Below are 21,934 nucleotides of genomic sequence, written 5' to 3' on the forward strand. Positions count from 1 at the left end.
TTAAAAATTTACTACTAATTTACTTAAAACTCTTTTATCTTTTGGTAACTTTGAGATAAGACGTACATGAATTTTTATAAATCCCCCTTAGTTGAAATAGTTTTCCCCTTATTATTGAAGCCCTATTTTATACCATTTAGGCCATTATACCAACTACCAGAATACCATTTCCACTAAAGTTGACAAACATCAAAGATTTATCAATGACACTTATATGAGGGGACTTAAAAAGTTTGTGGAAAATTCCATTTTCTTTTCATAAATGCTACTATTTATCCCTGTAGCATATCCATTTATCCCTATAGCATGTTATTTATCCCTATAGCTAAATACTTTTATTGTCACATGATATGACTTCCTGAAAAAGCAAAATATTAAAAGAGGGAAATAATAAAACAAACAATAGGTAGACATTGATTTCATTTGTTGTGAAATATTGTGACTGTTAGCGTGGTTTTATCAAAAAGAAGCTGAAATATACAGTGAGGAAGGATAATAGAAAGTCTATTTTTTTCGTACAACAAAAGTTTCTAACAGAAAATTGCATAGCAGTGTACATCAAAGGGGGCTTCAAAAGTCTGTGGGGACAACTACCATGATCCGAATTCTACCTTGCAGGGCTGGATAGGACAGAGGCTGTACACTGGTACATATGAGGGCTGGAGGCACAGGGAATCCAGGGTGGATGATACCTTCAGGACCAGGGGTGTGAGGGGCAATGCTGGGAGAGTGGAGGGTGAGTGGGTTGGAAAGGGGGAACTGATTACAAGGATCCACATGTGACCTCCTCCCTGGGAGATGGACGGCAGAGAAGGGGGGGAAGGGAGACTCTGGATAGAGCAAGATATGACAAAATAACAATGTATAAATTACCAAGGGCACATGAGGGAGGGGGCAGCGGGGAGGGAGGGGGAAAAATAAAGAGGACCTGATGCAAAGGGCTTAAGTGGAGAGAAAATGCTTTGAGAGTGATTGGGGCAGGGAATGTATGGATGTGCTTTATACAATTGATGTATGTATATGTATGGATTGTGATAAGAGTTGTATGAGCCCCTAATAAAATGTTTTTAAAAAAAAGTCTGTGGGGAAATCTCTTCACCTTTTAATTTAATTTTTCTGTGATGTTTTTGAAGTTGCCCAGATATATTTAAAAGAAGTTTATAAAAAAGAAACTTCTTTCTTTAAAAGAAGCTGATGCTAAGATTTATTCATTTTAATGCCTTGATTTTTTTATTAATACAGAGTGAAATAAAGAATGTAAAAGAGAAAAGTGAGTCCAACATTACACTCTCTGAAGATATTTATAATACAATAGACAGTTTGATAGGTGGTGAGTATCTCTTTTTTGGCAATATGCACAACAAAACGCCAGAAATTTTGTGTTCTAGTGCAATAACAAAGAAGGAGCTCTGGTGGTGCCATGGTTAGGCACTTAGCCCCTGACCAGATTCACTGACATTGAGTCAATGCTGACACATAGCCTGTAGGACAGAATAGAATTGCCCTGGTGAGTTTCCAAGACTGTAACTATTTAAAGGAGTAGAACACCTCTTCTTTCAGGGAGCTGCTGGTGCTTTTGAACTGCTGATAATCAAGTAGGGCTGAACCCAACTAGCAGCTCTGCAGTAGAAAAATCTTGCAATCTGCTTCCATAAAAATCACAGCCCCAAAACCCTGTGGGGTACTCCCACTCTGTCACATGGGCCCATTATGTGGGATTCAATTTGGTGCAAACATTAACAACCTGGTAATTGCAAAAAAGAACCTGTGATGTATTAACCACTTTGATACCGCAGTTAATTCACAATTCTATGAATTAAGGGCTTTTATTGCTATTTTACATTTGAGGAAAATGAGTCTAAAAATGAACTTGTACATGTGGATGAAATGGGATTCAAATCCCACTCTGTGACACCAGTATAGTACACTATACAAGGATCTTAAAAGATGCATATTGATATAACCAAAAGTTACTTATTCTAACCTTAAACTGATAACTGAAAATTATTTTGGAGTTAATATAATGAAACACATAGATCATGTTTATTAAAGAAAACGATGTAATATATAATTATATATCATGACAAATTAACATTTTATAAGCCTTATTAAAATAATAGAATTCAATACATGCAGGTATAAGAAAAATAGATGATATAGGATTATAAAGGAAGAGAAGAAATTGTCATTATTGCTAAAAAATTGATTGTCTACTTAGAAAGTTTATGACTTTACAGATAAGCTGCTAGAACTAATAAGAACGTGTAGGAGGAATGCTGGATAAAGATCAATATTAAAAACTCAATAGCATACCTATGTGCCAGCAACGATTCATTATAAAAAGGAGGGTTTTTATGGTGATATATATTTTAATGTAATAATACATATTATCTCATTTTCATAAAAAATCCAATATCAAAACATAGGGGAAAAAGGAGGGTTTTATTTTAAGATACTATTATCGGTCAAAATACAACTAAAATATTTTAAATCATTCTAATCACAGGCCTTTGAGATTTCTATAGGGAGAAAATGATAAAACTTTATTGGGGAGCATAAAAAATAATGTTCAACACTGTTAAGGTATCCATTTTTTTCGAACCTATGAGTGAATGAAATTTCCTTTTAGAAAGTTAGTCCTAACATTCCAACTTGGAAGTAAAGAGTTGGGGGCAGGAGGAGGAGTGAGAAGGGAATGCCCAAGACAGTTTTGATACGTATCCTACCAGATCTAAAAACCAAACTCACTGACATAAAGTCAATGCTGAATCATAGCTGCCCTCTGTGGGTTTCTAAGACTAACTGTTTACGGAAGTAGAAAGCCATGTCTTTGTCCTTAGTAGCTGCTGGTGGTTTCAAACTGCCAACCATGTGGATCGCAACCCAACTGGTAACCATATACCACCAGGGTTCCATACCCTACCAGATAAGATTTATTTATTTATATGGAACTAAAGGAGCCCAAGTGGCATAGTGGTTACCTGTTAGGCTGCTAGCTATAAGGTCAGGGCTTTCTACTCCCGTAAAGAGTTAGAGTCTCGAAAATTTGGGCAGATCTACCCTACCCTGTCCTTAGAGTTGAATTATGTCAGCCTTGACTTGATAGCAGCCAGTTTTATTTGTTTGTTTATTTGTTTGTTTTTAAAGTAATTCTAATAATATAGAATCACTGAATAGGCCTGAACTCAATGACAGTGGGTTTGGTGGTTTGGCTGATGTAGGGGCCAGCCCCAAACAAAAAGGGTTCTAAGGAGCACCTGTGTAATTGAAGGGTAAATTAAAGTAACATCAAACATGGCACGCAAGGGCTCACCTCCTCCATGGAGTCAGGAACCAGAGAGGGCGCCAGCATATTCTCTAACAGGCTTATGTAATCATCAGACATACAAGCCACATCATACACATACATAGCAGGAAGGGCATGTACTAGAGGTATACCCATATATAGGAAGGAGGGGTACTAGGGGCATACACTTGACAGGATGTGCAAATATTTGAGGCACACACACAATAGGATGGGCAGTTTCTAGAGTTAAGATGTCAGCTTAACCTTGGCCATCTCTCAACTGGCTTGACCTTAGATGTCCTAGAACTCTCTTCCAGGGGAACAATCTATGATTAGTATCAGAGCCATACTTAAGGTAGGGGGAACAATAGGGTCGAATTGCTCTCAACGGCAGACAGCCTTTAGGCAGATAAACTTCAATCATACAGCAAGCAACCAGGAGCTTGTAAGAAGTGTTTTAAGATTGGCAATATTAGGGGGACATTGTGGGGAATTACTTTTAATTAGCTGAATGTGACAGGAATTCATCTTCAACTCAGAAGCATGAAGGCCTCCCCCCACTAGTCTCAGCCTCCCAGACTCTGCATACCTCTTCCTGGTTCTCAGTTTCCCACAGGCTGGTATATGGTAACTAAGTATCAAAATCAACTTGATGGCATAAAACAACAACGTAAAGTAGTCCCCAATTTAAGATTAGGCTTTATTCCAACAACTCCATCGAAGGTGGTTCTGATGTTAAGTCATTACCTCATATTTTTAGCAAATCATAAAATTGAACATCTACAAGTAACACAGCTAAGCATATAATATAGCTGTAATGCTGTAACATTGCTTATAGTACATATTACTAATAATAAGAGATATAAAATCCAGGCTATTGTAAATACAGTTCATCCTAACACAAATGTGCTTTAAATGGGAATGCCTGTATAGTAGGAACCCTGGTAGCCCCATCAGGTATGTGTTGGAATGTTAAGCACAAGGTCAAGCCAACAACTTTCTGCATAGGCTGTCTGCTTCCATGAAGATTTACACCCTCTGCAACTACAGGGTCAATTGAAGTCGGAATTGATTCAGTGGCACTGAGTTGGGAGTTTTGGAGCCTTGTATAACACAAAGAAACCCTTATGGTTCAGTGATTAAGAGCTTGGCATTCGAAATATCAGTGGTTTGAACCCACCATGAGAGAAAGAGGTGACTATCTGCTTCTACAGTTCTACTCTGTAATTTAAAAAGTCACTGTGAGTCAAAATCAACTGGTTGGCAATGGGTTTGGGTTTGATTTGGTATAGTAGAAGATTAAGTAAATAAACTAGTTAACTAGAAATAATAGATCTACAAATAGACCCAGATATATCTCAGTATGTGGCATTTGATAGAAATATCATTATAAATCAGGGGGAAGGAATGGATTATTCATCAAAAATCTTCACAAGTTGCTAGATAAACAATTAGAACTTTTCCCCACACCAAACATATAAATTAATTCCACATACGTTAAAGGCCTAAATATAAACAGCAAAGCTTTAACTTCTATTTTTTAATGTTCTCCATCTTTTTTTAAATCACTTTATTGGGACTCATACAACACTTATCACAATCCATACATGCATCAATTGTGCAAAGCACACCTATACATTCATTGCCCTCATCCCCAAAATTCGCCTTCTGCCTGGGTTCCTGGAATGAGCTCCTCATTTTCCTTATTTCCCATCCCCATTCATTCCCGCTCCCCCCTCCCTCATGAACCCTTAATAACTTATAAATTATTATTTTATCTTATCTTACACTGCCTGGTGTCTCCCTTCACCCACTTTTCCATTGCCCATCCCCCAGAGAGGAGGTTATATGTAAATCCCTGTAATGGTTCCCCCTTTTACCCCTTTTTCCCTCCTGGTATCGCCACTCTCACTGTTGGTCTTGAGGGGTTCATCTGTCCTAGATTCCCTGTCTTTCCAGACCCCATCTGTACCACTGTGCATCCTCTGGTCTAACTAGGTTTGTAAGGTAGATTAGAATGATAGTTGGGGGGAGGAAGCGTTTAAGAACTAGAGGAAGGTTTTGAGTTTCATTGTTGCTACACTGAAGCCTGAGTGGCTCATCTCCTCCCCACTACCCCGCTGCAAGGGATGTCCAGTTGTCTACAGGTGGGTAATTGGGTCCCCATCATGTGCTCCCCTCATTCACGATATGATTACCCCCCACCCCCACCCACCTTTGGTGCTTGAAACCTAGTCCGCTCGGCCCTTCATGGTCACACATGTTGGTGTGCTGCTTCCATGTGGGCTTTGTTGCTTCTGGGCTAGATGGCCGCTTGTTTACTTTCAAGAATTTAAGAACCCAGAAGCTATATCTCTTGATAGCCGGGTACCATCAGCCTTCACCGCATTTACTTATGCACACATTTGTCTTCAGCGTTTATGTGGGGATGATCACACAGTGATGGTTTTTGTTCTTCAGTGTCTGCTACCTGATCCTTTCACACAGGCTTCTTCTCTGTGGGCTTTGTTGCTTCCGAGCTAGATGGCTGCTTGTTTGCCTCCAAGCCTTTAAAACCCCAGACGCTATATCTTTTGAAAGCCGGGCACCACCAGCTTTCTTCACCACGTTGGCTTATGCACACATCTTTTTTCAGCGATCATGTCGGGAAGGTAGGTATCATGAAATGACCGTTTAGCTGAGCAAAGCGCTGTTGTATTGAGGGAATGCGCGTGAGGAGGCCCACTGACCACATGCTACCCAACTACTAAACCTATAAGTATATGCACGTGGGTCTATTTCCCCATAACCATAAATATATTTACATATGTATATGTCTGTATTTAGGCTTCTATGTATGCCCTTTGCCTCCTACTCCTTTCCTCTCCTTCCTATGCTTTCCTCCTTTCCCACTACCACGTTCAGCCTTCATTCTGGTTTCAGTAATTCCCCTCAGGTACCTTGCCCTTCCTTGCCCTTCATCACTCCCTACCAGCCCTCCCATCCCCTCCCTGCCAATGTTTTTGAACCACTCACTGTTCCCTTGTCCCTGGGTTGGCCAACACCTCCTCCCTTGCCCTAACTCCCACACTCTCATGTCACTCCAGGACCGTTAGTCCCATTATTTTCTTCTCATATTGTTTGTCCAGCTTATCTAGGTGGACCTGAAAATATATTAATATGTGCATAAAATTGCAGATGGCTTGGACAGCACCAAAGTGGCACATAAGACTATGGTGATGATGGCAGCAACACCAACAAGCTAACAAACAAAAAAGCCACTGACATACAAAATTTGAAAAAAGGAAAAAAAATAACAAAAAGACAGAAAAAATATAGCTTGTTAGTAGTTTAAGGTCTGTTTTTTGACCTTTAGGAGTGTTTTCCAGATGGATCTGATGGGGTGCCATGTCCTAGCCTCAAAGTCCGTCCTTTATACTCCCTCGGGACCTCCCTGCTCTGCTTTCTCCTCTGCTCCATTACACGCCCCCAGTGTTTTGCCTTAGTGTGTTGGGGGCAGCTCAGTCACACATCCCATATTGTGTCTCCGGTGCTGCCCCATGTAGGAGAATGGGTCAGTGCAGGCTGTTACATCTCACTGTGGGGCCAACTATATGGTCCTCTCTGTACATTGGGCCCTCCGAACTGGGCTATCGTCCTCTGAGCTTGGTGGGTCCAGGTTTGCTCTGCTCTGTTCTTCCTCCTCCTGGGTGTGGTATGGTGTGTTAGGTCAGTTCCTTTCCCACACCAGATGATCTATTTTCATTTTCTGTGGTACTCCCTTCGATGGTGGGGGTTGAGCTAATTCTGGTTGGGGCCGGCATATGTTCCAGTCTCTTTGTTGATTACTCCGCACGTTACGTTGCCTTCTTGGTTTGGCATGTCATGATGGGGTCCATATGCATGTTCCAGTTCTGTGGGGACACATCCAATACTCTCCTCCTGGGTGGGTTAGTGCCCTGTTCCCCCCGTGCCATCAACTCAGTTTCTGCCCACCCCGCTTTTCCCTCCACCTTCTCCCCCTCCTCCTTCTTTATGTTGGACTCCCATGTACCTCCCTAGGGGTGGTCTGCCCTCCCTCCAACTGTCTATGCTTCCACCCATTTATTGTGATATAGGTGTTTATTCTTCTATTCCTGGCATGCTGATTGTACTTACCTCAGGAGACTCATGTTATACCTGTCCTTTTGAGATTGGCTTATGTCACTTAACATGATTCCTTCCAACTTTTCCCATGAAACATGTTTCATGTGATCGTCCGTGATTTTCAGTGCTGCATAGTACTCCATTGTAATGTGCCAGAGTTTACTAATCCACTCATCTATTGTTGGAAACTTAGGCTGTTTCCAAGTCTTTGCAATTGCGAATTGTGCCGCAATAAATATTGGAGCACTGATGACTGGTCATGTTTTGTTTGTTGCTTCCAGTGGGTATATGCTCAGTAGAGGGGTGGCTGGGTCATAAGGTAGATCAATTTCCACTTTCTTTAAGTATTGCCAGATTGCTTTCCACAGTGGCCAAACAAATCTACACGACCACCAGCAGTGGAGGAGGGTTCCTACCTCACCACAGGCCCTCCAACACTTGTTGCTCTCTGATTTGCTGATTTGGGCTAGCCTCAGGGGTGTTAGGTGGTATCTTATGGTTGTTTTGATTTGCATTTCTCTTATGGCTAGAGACTTCGAACACTTTCTCATATGCTTATCGGCCATATGGATCTCCTCCCTAGTGAAAGTTCTTTTCAGTTCTTCTGCCCACTTCCTTACAGTGTTAACTGTTTTTCTCTTTTTGCAGGTCATGAGGGTGTTGTCGATTTTAGTAATGAGCCCTTTGTCCGATGTGTCATTACTAACAATCCTCTCTCAGTCTGTGGGTTGTCTTGTCACCTCTTGGTGAAGTCTTTTGAGGTGCACAGGTGCTTTATTCTTATTAAATCCCATTCATCAATTTCCAGTTCACTTGTGTGTGTACCCTTCGCTATTGCAGTTAGCCTATGAGTTCCCTGGGCCAGTGCTCTGAGGTTAGTCCCAATTCCCTCCTTGATGGTCCTGATGGTTTGGGGTTTAACTTCTAGGTCCGTGATCCACCTTGAGTTTATTCTTGTGCATGGGGTGAGGTAAATGTCTTGTTTCATCTTTCTGCATGTGGATATCCATTGTTTCCAGCACCACTTGTTAAAAAGGGCATCCGCTTCCCACTTGATGGTTTTGGGACCCTTGTCGAAGATTGTTCATCTATATTGTGATGGTTTTATTCTTGGCTTTCTATTCTTTTCCATTGGTCTGAGTGTCTGTCGTTGTGCCAGTACCACGCTTTTTTGACCACTGTGGCTGTGTAATAGGCATTAAAATCGGGTAAGGCGAGTCCTTCAACGGTGTCCTTCTTCCTGAGGAGTTCTCTACTAATTCTGGGTTACTTCCCTCTACATATGAAATTTGTGGTCAATTTTTCCAATTATTTGAAGAAGGTTGATGGTATTTGAATTGGTATAGCATTGAACTTGTAAAGTGCCTTAGGTAGGACTGTCATCTTTATTATGTTGAGCCTTCCAATCCAGGAGCAGGGGATGTTCTTCCACTTGTGGAGGTCGCTTTTGGTTTCCTGTAGTAGGGTCCTTTAGTTTTCCTTGTATAAGTCTTTAGTATTTTTTGTTAAACATATTCCTAGGTATTTCAGTTGGTTCTTAGCTACTGTGAAGAGTACTTCCCTCTTAATCCACTCTTCCATGGCCCTGTCAGATCAGCAAGCACTCCCAGGTCCCTGCAAGGCCTGTAGAGTTGAGCCTGTGGGGAGAGGCTACAGAGGTGGGAGCAGCCCCTCAGAAGTGGGCCTCTTCCACCACCTGGAAAATGCTGGGGGCACAAGGGGTGCTGAGGGAGGCACAGGCTGCAGCGCCCCCCTCCTATGCCAGCTGGGAAGAGCTGGGACAGGCTTAGGAGCTGGCACTGGGTACCCTGCAGGGCACCGTGGTGGTGAGAGCCGCCTGGGGTGCACAAATGGCTCCAGTGGGGACCGCAAAGCTGTATTCTAGGTTCCCTTGCAGGCGGGAAAAGTTTATTGCTTGAGCCGCTGGTCCTGTGAGTGGTGCAGGCTCCTCATCGACGTGGTACCACGGTGGTACGAACCCTATCAGACAGCAGCGGCTCTGGCGGGGAAACAGCAGTAATGGCGCCTACCCCCACCCTGGGAGGAATGTGTCAGGGCAGGCTCAGTGCTTGGAACCCTGGCCACTGGAAGCACCGCCGCGGGAGGGCAAAGCCCTGTTGCTCGCGCTCCCAGTAGGAGGGGTGCCCACAGTTGCGCCCGGGGCTGTCCGCATTGGATGGCGCACCCTGCGGCAGGGAGGTTTAGCGCTCTAGGCCATGGGCACAAGTCTCCGTGGTCACGCAAGGCAGCCTGAAGTGGCTCTGTCGAAAACACAGTGTTGGGGGTAGAAGAGGGAGGGGCTCTGGTGCAGCTCGCACCTGCGGGAAGTGCGCGGGTTCCGGGCCAGGAGTGGAGAGGGCGCTAAACTGATGGGGGTGGGCGGCGGGGCAAACGGGGTGCCGGTGGAGAAGTCCCAGGCAGCAATGGGGATGGATGGTCTCCCACGGGGGTCTCCCGGGCATCCCCGGTAGCCTGCAGTCAGTTACCCAGGCCTTGGATGAATGGAGCAAGGGACGCGGGCCCAAGTGCAGATCGCTGCCACATGGGCAGAGGGGAACCATGGGAAAGGGAAGCTTCTCTCCTAGTGGGGTCCCTCGAGTGGGCAGCTGCTGCGGATGTCTTGGCAGAGCCGGCAAGCGACTCTGGGCTCCGGGTCCTGGTCTGGGAATGGAGTGGGGCTATAGCTACTCACGGCCACCCACGATGGCGGCAGCCTAGTGACCTGAGAAGTCCCACGAATTGGGTCCTGGGTTACCGAGGCCCCGGCTCAGGACAAATGGTGGGGTGGCGGGTGAGTGCTGTCCCAGGGGGATAGTTCACTCACCAGACTCCTACCACTGGCTACCTGATCACCAAACCTGCTTTGTTCGAAAGAGCCCTCCGAGTATGCGGGTCCCCTGGTCCGCCATCTTCCCAGAAGTCCAAAGCTTTAACTTCTGAGAGTGAAATTTTTTAAGAGCTTTGTGACAACGAAGAAAGGAACTGCTTCTGCGAACATAAAAAGTACAAATCAAAAAGGAAGATGTTTATACATTTGACTATTCAAAACTTAAAAACCTCTGCGTGACCAAAACATAATTAACAGAGAACAAATAACAGGCCAAAATCTTAAAGAAGACAAAACACTTGCATAATACTTAAGAGAGGATTGATGTACAAAATCATCCCAACTCGCTAAGTAAATAAAAGATCACTCAATCGAAAAACAGTCCAAGTATATAACAGGTAGATTATAGAAAAAGAAACCTGAAGACCAATAGGTCCATGAAAGGAAGCCTATGAAAAACGCAACAACAAATTATCACCACTCTCACATGTTATGCAGCAAAGGAACTCTTCTGCTACTGGTACAATTATTTGAGAGATTAATGTTATAAAATCTAGTTATTTGAAAATAGTTCATTTCTATAATTCAGCAATTCTAATTTTAGGTACATTTGGGATCTAGACAAAAATTTTACACGAATGTGCAAGGAAGCATGTATAAGAATGTTTACTGCAGTGTTTTTACTACTGGAATTAGAAGCAGCCTAAATATCTAACATAAAGGAAATACAGTACTCTATTAGAATGACCTAGTGCCAATGGCTGAGTTCCAAAAGCAATGAAAGATTCTCTTGTGGATACATTGCAGCTAGGATCGTGTGGGGAGAAGGGTCACCAGCAGTAGCCGAAGGCTGATTATTCCTATGAGCATCAGTCAGACATACCTCCACCCTCCAACCATTATTTTATTTAACAAATTCTGACGCTAACCATCTCTCCCATGGCACTCTGTCTTTCTCTGCTGGGTTCAAAATTTCCTTGCACTGGTCACACAGAAGTCACCCTACCCGTCAGTTATGGGATTTAATAGGAAATTAACAGATGACAATTTAAGATCAGAAACGACTAGGATACATAACCTTCTGTGTTTAGGACAGGCTTTTCTCAACTGTGTCTGCAGATCTCTCTCTACATTCATCTTCACCCAGCTACTTGGACCCTTTGCCTTTGCCCTGCTTTGGCAAGTGTTACAAAGTTCTTTTAAGTCTGCAAGTAAGTGCTCAAAAGCACCCCTCTCCACCAGCAAGTCTACCACCCCCAAGGAACTAAACTTGCTCACTCTGTTATCTTGGAAGTCCACTGCTCTGTCTCCACTGGTCTGCCGACCTCCTGGTTCTGCTGTCTGCTGCTATCACTTCATTTCCACTACTCTCCACTGTCTCTCATTATGTCCAGTGTCACAGCTCTCTGCCTCCTGGATTGAGGAAATTCAGCACAGGGTTCTTGGTGCCAAAAGTTGTAATCTACTCTTACTCTTCTTTCTCGGTGGTAGAGAAATTCCCCCTTTTGTCTCTGGGATGGCTCGTTTTAAGCCTTGTGGGATGGCAAAAACATTAGAGTTCCATACATCTTATTTGCATGATCCCAACCTCACAAGTGTGCCATGTACCTTATTGACAGTGCTAGCAAGCTATCCAGTCCATTCAATGAACCAGTCCTGGTGGCACTGTCAGACAAATGTTGAAATGCTAGCCTCAAGGAAGGTGATTCAAACCCACTAGCCACTCTGTGAGGGAAAGATGAGCCTATGTGCTCCTGAGAAAATTTACAGTCCTGGAAACTCTATATAGGTTCCCTGTGAATCAGAATCAACCGCAGTAGGTTAGACCCAACCATTTGGTGGGAGTACAAAGACTGTGATTCAAATAACCATATAATTTATGAGATGGTTTCAAAATGTTTATTATATTTTCATTCCATTTTCCTAGAAACTTTTTAATAGTCCCCATAGTATGTAAATATGAATGAAAGAATACTTTGCCTAAGGCACTACAGCAAACTCAGATAACTATCAACATAACTAAATATTGTGAGATATTTTAAAATTTAAGGGAAACAGTGATACTGGACTTAGACATCAACAAACTGTTGGTTCAACATAATTCATTAAATTCACTCTTAAACATTGCATTTCTTTCTCTGGTGTCTAATCTTTGCAAAGATGGATTTTTGGTGCTTACTGTGATAAGAACAAGTACCATGGGAAAATCAATATAGAGCAGGAAATGGTGTCCAAGTTTATTGCAAGGTTTGTGATTTTGCTTGTTGCCTACCTGTGTATATCCAAGTAATAAGTATGATTATTTAAGAATGAAATGAAGTATTATTCTTTTACTTTATGTATATTTTCAAAAAGCTGGTTTAAGCCAAATACTATACTGTTTGAGCTTAACTACTTAGTAAGTGGAAGAACCATTAGGTTTTTAATTTTGTTTTTGCCTAGACATATTGTGGGAGAAATCTTTCAGAGGTTTCATGAAATGAGAAAATCTGGAAACTTGATAGGTGTTACTGAGGGTATGTTCATGCGTAGCCTTGGTGGTAGAGTGGGTGATCCAGAAGTCCAGCAATTTGAAACCACCCACTGCTATACAGGAGAAAGGCGAGGCTTGCTAGTCCCTTGAAGAGTTACAGTCTCAGAAACTCACAGGGACAGTTTCAGCCTGTCCTACAGGGTCACTTTGAGTCGGGTCACTGAGTCGGCATCAACTCAATGGCAGCGAGTTTGGTTTTTCAGTAATGAGTAATCAGAGAAGAAAAATAAGACTGAGTACATTGGTTTCCTCTGGGAAGGGGAAGGAAGGAGAGTTAAATAGAAGATGGGTATCATTCATTATTTTTCTGTTTTCTTTCTATCTTGATTTATTTGCTCTCGTTTTTAAGAAATGTATTAAATTTGGATAACATTATACCGTGAGGAAAAATTGAATAATGTTTAGGAGTAGTATTCTAGCATCCCAGCTACATTGCTTACCAGCTCTCGGATTCTAGTGTCTTAATGGCTCTTACATTGCAGTTTCTCATCTAGAAAATAGTAATAATAGCTTTATCCAAAGAAATTATCCTTATGATTTTTTGTTTTGGTGTATTTTGAAACATTTTATAATTAAAACGCTTAAAACTTACAGTACACCAGAAGAATTTTGAAGCAATCTTAGTTGGTTTGTTTGTTTTTTAATGATATTTGACAGGAATGACATATAACAACCTTTTTCTTGTTTTGTTTTTCTTTTTTTGCAGCAGTTAATTTGGGACTTTTTCCACCATGCAAAAAAGTTGTTCTTTCTTGTTTTGGGGGGGTTTGGGGTAGGAAAAAATATCCATGTCACAATCCTTGGAATGAATAAAATTGAAATACTACATAATTCTAAGAAGACTCTAATGGTTTATTTCCTAACAATAGCTGTTAACACAATTTATAGTGAACTAATTCTTATTTCTTTCCTTTTTCCTCCTTCTACGGAGATATCAACATTGAAAAGTACTCAGATAGCGTACCAGTTGACAGCGGCATTTCTTCCTTCAGACAATTTGAACCTGTTTGCAAATTTCATTGGACAGAAGCCTTTAATGATGAAACGGCAACATTTCAAAATCCCACGGAAGGCTTATATTACACTGAGAAGTCAAAACTGCAAAATCACATGAGTGATTATCAAGAAGACAGCGATACAAAGAAAGATCTAGTGGAAGAAAATCAAGTGAAAATTATCATTTCCACAAAAGAAGATCTACTTGCCAATAAGTCTGTCAGTGAACATTCTAAAATTCCACCTCTAATTCATTGCTATGGAGAGAAGCTGGCCAAAAGTACTGCCAAAGGACCTGCCCTCATTTCTACTCAACCTCAGAGCTCCTCGTACAAGCAATGTGATTCTGAGGAACCAAGTAGTAAAGAGACTAGCTTTACCCTGCTTGAACTGAGAACTAACTACAGGACAGAGGTAAATGTCTGAAAGTCATTAAAGCCTGTAGCACAGTAAAGAAAGTGTTTTTTAATAAATACATGTATGTCTGTGACTTTTCTAGATAATGTTAAATCAGTTAATCAATACAAGTGACTTCCTTCCCTTGATTCTAAGAATCCAGTCAGAGACTGAATGTAGCCTAGTCTGAAAATACATTTTTTTTTTCTGATAAAGCATGATCTACACTTGGGGAGTGGTATGCTACCAAATGATAATTTCTATGAGCATCAAGACTGTCTTGCTCTAATAATATGTAGTTCATCAAGGATTCACGAGGGTGTGTGGGGGGTGTGTGTGAAAGAGCTGATACCAAGGGCTCAAGTAGAAAGAAATTTGTTTTGGAGATGTTGATGGCAAGAAGTGTACTTAATAATATTGAATGATGGATTGTCACAAGACTTGTAAGAGCCCCCCAATAAAATGATTAATTTTTTTTAAAAAGAAGCTATAATGAAACAAACAATAAATAAAAGACTGTGTTGCTCACCTTTTATGCACTTTAATCATGGTGCCTTCAATCAAATACGGTTTTATATTTGCTGAATAAAACTGACTGCAAAGAGGAAGGAATACTGCTAGATTAATTAAATTATTTGAAAAGGCAAGGTAAGATTTTCTATAATTTTGGTCTTCTGTTAACAACAACAACAACAACAAAAAGATTTGTCTTTCTACCCAAGTGAAAACATTCTGTTTTCTTGATCTCTTGATTCTGGCTGCACAGTAGCATCTAAAGAATACTGAAGATGCCAACAGTATAAATTCTAGCTACTTACTGAACCTCCCCCCCCCCAAAAAAAAGGGTTATTTCTACTTGTCCACCCTACAGTATAAGGCTAGCATAAATGATTACTTTTTATTGTGAGTTTGGTATGACAAATATGGCCAGTGTGTTCATTTTATAGGTGAGAGAAGTTTTTTTTATTCATTTATTTTGTGGTAGATGGCAGCATTTAAAAGAGAAATTTTAGAGATAGCCAAGAATAGCTCAAAGGGATTTCAAGTTCTAACCATCCTCCAACATCAAATTAAAAGGAAAAAGATTGCATTGCCCTCAAAAGATGAGGTTTTATTGCAATTGCTTGGAATTTGAATAGCATGTTATTACCATTCTCATAAATTGAACTTCTGTAGTTTTATTACGCTATTGATTGAGTGGTGGGTAGTAAAACATTCAGGATTTTTTAAAAAGAAATTTATTTTCCCTTTTTTTCTTGATTAGGGTTTCTCAGGATTGTTGTATACTCTTTTCATTGCATTTAGTTATTCAGTTAGTCATTAATAAATAATTTCAGGCTTTCTAGTCTGTGGTAGGTCCTGTGCAATTGGTTGGCTGATACACTGGTTTAAAAAAAAACCCTAAAATATGCATCTCTTGTCCTCCCAAAGACAGCATTCTAGTAGTAGTAGAGGAGAACTGACATTAACCAAAAAATTAGACTAATAAATGCATATTTGCAACTGTGCTAAGTGTGACTATAAATTACATGTACTATGGGAGTCTATGGTAGTTTTCCAATTATGAATGTCCAACTTATGTACAACAATTTATTTAGTTATTAACCAACCCCTCACATGTATTTCTGAGTTGTCATAATCTACTGGTTTGGTTTTTTTTCAATGCCACAAAAGCTGTATTATTCGCATCAAGTCACCCATGAGGCATGATCCTTTGGCATTCTAATGTTTATAGAAGTCATACCATAGTAGAGTAATAGTTTAAATTTAAATTAAAAGTAAAAGCTTATTCAAAAGGCTCTATATCAGTAGAGTAATAGATACATTTATTGACTTTAATTCCTTTAAAGTCAAAGTAGTTTCTTACAGTGTGTTCAGAGAAGTTTTCAGTCATGGAAAATGGTGAGAGAGTACCCATGTTGAATTTTTCTTGAGTAAAAGTTCACGTGATGCCAAACACTATTATATTACCTTCCTATTTATGTTGTGCTGTTAAGTACTTTATGTACATTTACCAAGAAATTCTTTGAAATGCCCTGTAAGTTGGTAAATTAAGTGCTGGGGGAGCTAACCTGGGGATCTGACTCTAAAGCTCAGGATCTTTCTTCTCATTCTCACTTATTTTATTTACTGTAATTTACAGACTATGGTTTCAAAAGAAACACAGTGTTCTGAGAAGATTCCTGAGGCATCAGTTAATCACCAAAAGGAATCCAGCGTGGGGGTCATAGAGAGCCCAAAGACCTTCTCCACTTGGTCCCTAGCAGATATTTCCTGGAGTTGTCGAGAATCTAGGGAGGACTATAAGACCTCCGACACAGAGCAAAGTTTTGAAAGCTTACAACCTTTGGAAGAAGATACGGATTTAAGTGAAGTCCTACAGAAATTAAAACGCACCAACAAAAAGCAGCAAACTCGAATTCAAGACCTGCAGTGCAGTAACATGTATTTAGAGAAGAAGGTTAAAGAATTGCAGATGAAGATGATCAAACAGGAAATGTTGGTTGACATTATTAACAAGCTCAAAGAGAATGTCGAAAAGCTAATTGAAGACAAATACAAAGTAATACTGGAGAAGAATGATACTGACAAAACACTGAAGAACGTGCAAGAGATTTTATCTAACACTCAAAAACATCTTCAAGAATCTCGGAACGAAAAGAAAAGTTTACAGCTCGAGCTTAAGAAGATCAAAATGAGCTATGTTCACCTTCAGGAAAGGTGCATGGCAGAAATTGAGCACAAAAGTAAATCAGTAAGTCAGTGCATCAAAATGGACAGAAACTTAAGCAAGAAAAAAGATGAAGTGGAAAGGCTGCAGAAAGCGAAAAAGGAATTGGAAATGGCCACTGCTTCTGCTCTGGACTTACTGAAAAGGGAAAAAGAGATCCTAGGACACAAGTTCCTGTCTTTCCAGAAACACGAAAAGCAAAACTTGCAAGAAAGTCAGAAACTGAAATCTAGTCTTGACAAATTAATCTCTCAAGTTAAAAATTTGCAATCCATCTCTGAAAACGAACGGGCTAAGAATGTGAAACTGGAACAGCAGATCAACAAAGTAAAAAGTGAAAATGCAGAACTTCAGCAGCAGCTTACAAGGAGTGGGGAGCAAAATTATGGCCCTAAACTTGAGCAAGCTGAGGTACAGGAACAGTTGGAGGATGTTTTGGATTCAGCATTTGTAAAGGTATTAATGCAAATCAGAATCTTTCATGTAAAAATTCAGGGCTTCCAAAGAGTCTAGCTATGCATATTTAGGTCCCTATAAGCTACATCATTTGACTGACAGCGGTTCAAAACCACCAGCCTCTCTATGGGAAAAAGATGAGGTTCTCTGCTCCCTTAAGCGGTTAGTCTCAGAAACCCACAAGGGCAGTTCTGCTTTGACTACTGGGTCACTATGAATCAGTATCTCATGCCCGCCTGTTTTTTCATATTCCACCTTTTAATCCTATGGAGACATATATATACATATATATATGTGTATATATATATATATATATATATATATATATATATATATATATATATATATATATATATATCAGTCTTAGCAAATTGGCTTTATGGTTGTTCATGTCAGGATTTCAAATATCATCAAATAGTTTGGCACTTAAATATATTAAGTTGTTGAAAGTGTCCTTAGTGGGCCTGCTATATCAATCTGTAGTGACCTAAGTATTGTTTGTACGTAGTTCTATTCATAAGACATCTTAATAATATAGGTAACAAGAGTCTTTAGTTCTCTTCAGTTGAAAAAGCTATCTGTATGATTTGTTTTTCTCAGAACAAATAACAGATTACCTAATCTGGTGATTCCCAAACATGAAGACAGATCTGAATCCCCTGCAGGAGGGAGATTAGTGCACATTACTGGACCCCCATTCCTGAGTTTCTGATTTAGTTTGTCTGGAGGGTATGGAAAGGTTGAGCATTCCTAACAAGTTACTATTGCTGATGCTGCTCACCTGGTATCACACTTGGAGAGCCATTGAGAAGCAAAGATGACTTTCAGTGTAATTCCTTAATCACAAAAAAAATTTGAATTGGTGGGCTCTGGCTGAATTGGTTTTATTTCCTGTACAGAAGTTTAGCGCAATGTACAGCTCTGTTTCTTGAACGTTCTTTTTAAAACACAATAAAATGTTTTGGTCTTATCTTGACTAATCAATTCTTTTAATCCCCTGCAAATCATACTTACTCTGTTTTTTAGTTCTGCTTTTCATAAGCTCTAGATTAGCATTCTCAAAGTATTGTCTGGGGTATATATGAGATCAACACGATTTTCATAGTAATATTAAGGTCTTACTTCCCTATCTTGCATTCTTCTATAAATATACACTGGAGTGTTCCAGAAGCGGCGTGGCATATGGCAATGTAATTGTACTCATGCTAATAGAATATGAAAAAGCAAAAGTGGAAATTCAGCTGCCTTTACTTACGCTTTTATTTCAAAAAATGTACTTTTTTCATTAGACAATTGTCATTTAGCATGTAATAGGCTTAATATTATTTAAACAAATTTTGTAAATTAAAATTTTTTTCTTAGTTGTAATTTCTAATATAATTATATTAGTCAATCTAACTCAAAAGCTTTCAGGGATCCTCTCTAAAGGGATTCTAAAAAGTTTGAGAACCACTGTTGAAAGTTGTAAAGGGTTTATACTTTTTATTGTAACAAATCTGATTTGTGTGCATGTAGGAGACAAAGATGAAGCATTCGAATTTGCTTCTGAATTGCTCCTCTTGTGAAGAAGAGAACTTGAGCCCTCCAGAGGAGAAAAGAACTCAGTTGACCTCTGACGTTCACAGCCTGCTGACTCTGATGGTAGGACTTCTCACATGCCAGGTAATACAACAATAGATCTTTTCTATGGAGGGTCTCTTAGCTATACTGTGCTGCTATCACAGAAATGCCACAAGTGGGTGGCTTGAAGAATCTAATTGGTTTTTCCTCCCATTTTAGGAGGTTAGAAATCTGAATTCAGGGCACTTGCTCTAGGGGAAAATTTTCTCCGTCGGCTCTAGAGGAAGGTCCTTGTTCCTTATTCCCTGGTGCTCTTCATATGGTGTGCCATGTATCTTCCCCTGTCTTTACTTGGGTTTTTTTCTTTCGTATTTCCTGTATTACATCTCAATATAGAGGTGTTTCAGACATACCTTACCATAGATTGCCAAATGTACTGACCTACACCCATTTTCAGAAAAAAAAATTACTCAGCACCTCCCTCAATTAAAAAACTTTTATTCTGTAGCCCATAATCTAGGATAAAGTGTATTTATCTGCTTTTACAGCCCCCCTGGGTCATTCCAGCATTCCTACCAGTGGGGGCAGTAGATCCCACTTTGGTAAGCACTGACCTATAATAATACAAGGACCCAAAGTGCAAGGTGGGTGGTTCAGGCCTACCAAGAGAGAAAGATGAGACTACGTGATCCAGTCAATACTTTACAGCCTTAGAAACCCTGTATCAGTTCCATAGCTGTTGGTTTGGTTTTTATTGTTCCACACTATTACTGTCTCATTCACACCAAGAAAATCCTTTCCTACATGAGAGTATACCCACTACAGGGGTTAGGACTTACAACACATAATTCTGGGGACATAACTAAATTGAAAAAGTAGAAAAAAATATTGGTGTGGAGTAAAGAATATGAGACTGTACAAGATGGCTGAAATGGAAGATAAAATGCAGACCCTTCAATAAACATACCATTCAGCCCTTTTTCCCACCTACTTCTTTCTGTTGGTCTTTCTTCAACACCCAAACCCACAAAGCTACAGTTATATATATCTTTTAAATTTTTAATCTAAAGACATTAATCAAAAACCTTCATTTAATTTTGGCAGTTACTGTGGAGTCATCTCTGATTCATGGAGACCATGTGTGTATCAGAAAAGAACTCTGCTACACGGAGCTTTCGATGGGTGATTTTTCAGAAGTAGATAACAGATCAGTCTACTCATAATTAATCACTCTTAATGAGTTGAAACTAACTTGACAGCATCTCACAACAACAACAATGAGTTATTTATCCAATATGAACATAGTTTTTGAGGGAGAGAAAATGTGAAGCTGTGTATAGTAGTATAAAAGATGTCATATTTTTTCTCCAGAGGTATGTAAACTTGGTCAAGTAACAGCCTTTCTTGGTATTAATTTCCTCCTGTTAGATAGGGGAAATTATACTCAGGGCTAGAGAGGTTACAAGAACTGCCTTTCGTGCTGAAAATACATTGAGAGACAGGACACTTCATAGGTCCTCAGATTTATTCTTCCTTCTATCACTGTCCATTTCTTTGTTCATCTGTGCATTCACCAGAGCTAAAAGTTGGGGCCCTGGGTTTATAATGTTCCTGCACCAGAACAATTCCTATTTCTGTTTTATTTTAGCTATGCTTTGTGAAAAACAGCATTTAGGAAGCACTAGAAAAGGGGCTAAGCAGTTCACACAGAGCTTACACAAAGCAGCCCATAGAGTGTATCCACCTCAAATTTACTTTTAAATGTTTGACTCTTAATTGGCACAAGCTCCTTTAGATTGCAATTTTCCTACTCTACTTGCCCCTCCAAACACTTACTTGGTTTTCACCCACCTTTCCTTGGTTTTCTCCTCTCTCGTTGGTGGTTGCTATTCTTTCTCAAAGGAATATTGGCAGTAGGTTAGGCATGGGACTGCCCAGCATAAGATCAGCATTTCAAACCCACCAGTCAGTCAGCAGCAGAGAGATGAGGCTGTCTGCTTTTGCAAAGATGGATAGCCTCAGAAACCCTATTTGTTTTGCTTCCTTCTCAGCTTTATTTGCTAGCTCTTGTTCCTCTACCAGACTTCTCAGTGGTGCAGTTTGTCTTCTTAGGAGCTCTTATACTGTCATAAACAAGTTTTATTTACCTGCCTATTCTCTGTCTTCTAACCTGACAAGACCAGACTTCTAGATCAGACTTGATATACTGTTAACCACAATCTGTTCCATGCCAGTACCAAATCAAGGGTTCAGCGTCTTAACAATAGTTTGCTAACTTCCTCTCCTGCCCTTGGAGACATTTGACGTTTAAACCACTCACTCCCTGTCACTGAGTCAATGGTGACTCATAGCGATCCTATAGGACAGGAAAGAACTGCCCCTGGGAGTTTCCAAGACTGTAGCTGTTAATGGGAGTAGAAAGCCCAGTCTTTCTCTGACAGAGCAGCCTGTGATTTCAAATTGCTAGTCTAGCGACTGAAGCCCAATGTGTAACCACTACACCATCCTGGGATCGGGTTTCTAACCACTGCTGTTAAGAAATTGAGCCCTGGTGGTATAGCGTGGGTTATGAGCTGGACTGATAACCACAAGATCAGTACATCAAAACCACCAGCTTCTCTGCAGGAAAAAAAAAATCACATTTTCTACTACTGTAAAGCTTTACAGTGTCAAAACACCCAGGGACAGTTTTATCCTGTCCTAAACAGTTGCTAAGAATCAGGATTCACTCGATGGCAGAGAGTTGGGTTTTTTGTTGCTGTTGCTTTTATGTTGAGTTAAGATGTAGAAAAGTTGAGTTACTTAGCCACGGTTTGACATACGAGGCTGAACTTACATCCAAACTGAGGCAGCCTGTCCTCAGCACATGCGCTTTGGGCTGTACGTTAGATTATTGCAAGTACCATCATTCTAGACAAACCCATTGTTGGCAAGTGGATTCTGGCTCGTGAGGAGCCCATGTGTTACAGAGGAGAAACTACAGGGTTTTCTTGGAGTGATCTTTATGGAATTGTATCATCAGGC

The 21,934-nt window shown here is 40.3% G+C and overlaps 1 protein-coding gene across 1 annotated transcript in view; it reads left to right on the plus strand.

The window, feature by feature from the left end:
* CAGE1 (cancer antigen 1) overlaps positions 1–21,934 on the plus strand; it is a 78,671-nt gene that overhangs the window by 2,492 nt on the left and 54,245 nt on the right. Inside the window, exons 2-5 of the mRNA XM_075553816.1 lie at positions 1,243–1,330; positions 13,703–14,181; positions 16,307–17,350; positions 18,866–19,012. Of these exons, the coding sequence (XP_075409931.1) occupies positions 1,243–1,330; positions 13,703–14,181; positions 16,307–17,350; positions 18,866–19,012 (1,758 nt within the window). The remainder of the gene's footprint in view (positions 1–1,242; positions 1,331–13,702; positions 14,182–16,306; positions 17,351–18,865; positions 19,013–21,934) is intronic.

This window comes from Tenrec ecaudatus, chromosome 7, assembly GCF_050624435.1.
Source record: "Tenrec ecaudatus isolate mTenEca1 chromosome 7, mTenEca1.hap1, whole genome shotgun sequence".
Classification (NCBI taxonomy): Eukaryota; Metazoa; Chordata; class Mammalia; order Afrosoricida; family Tenrecidae; genus Tenrec; species Tenrec ecaudatus.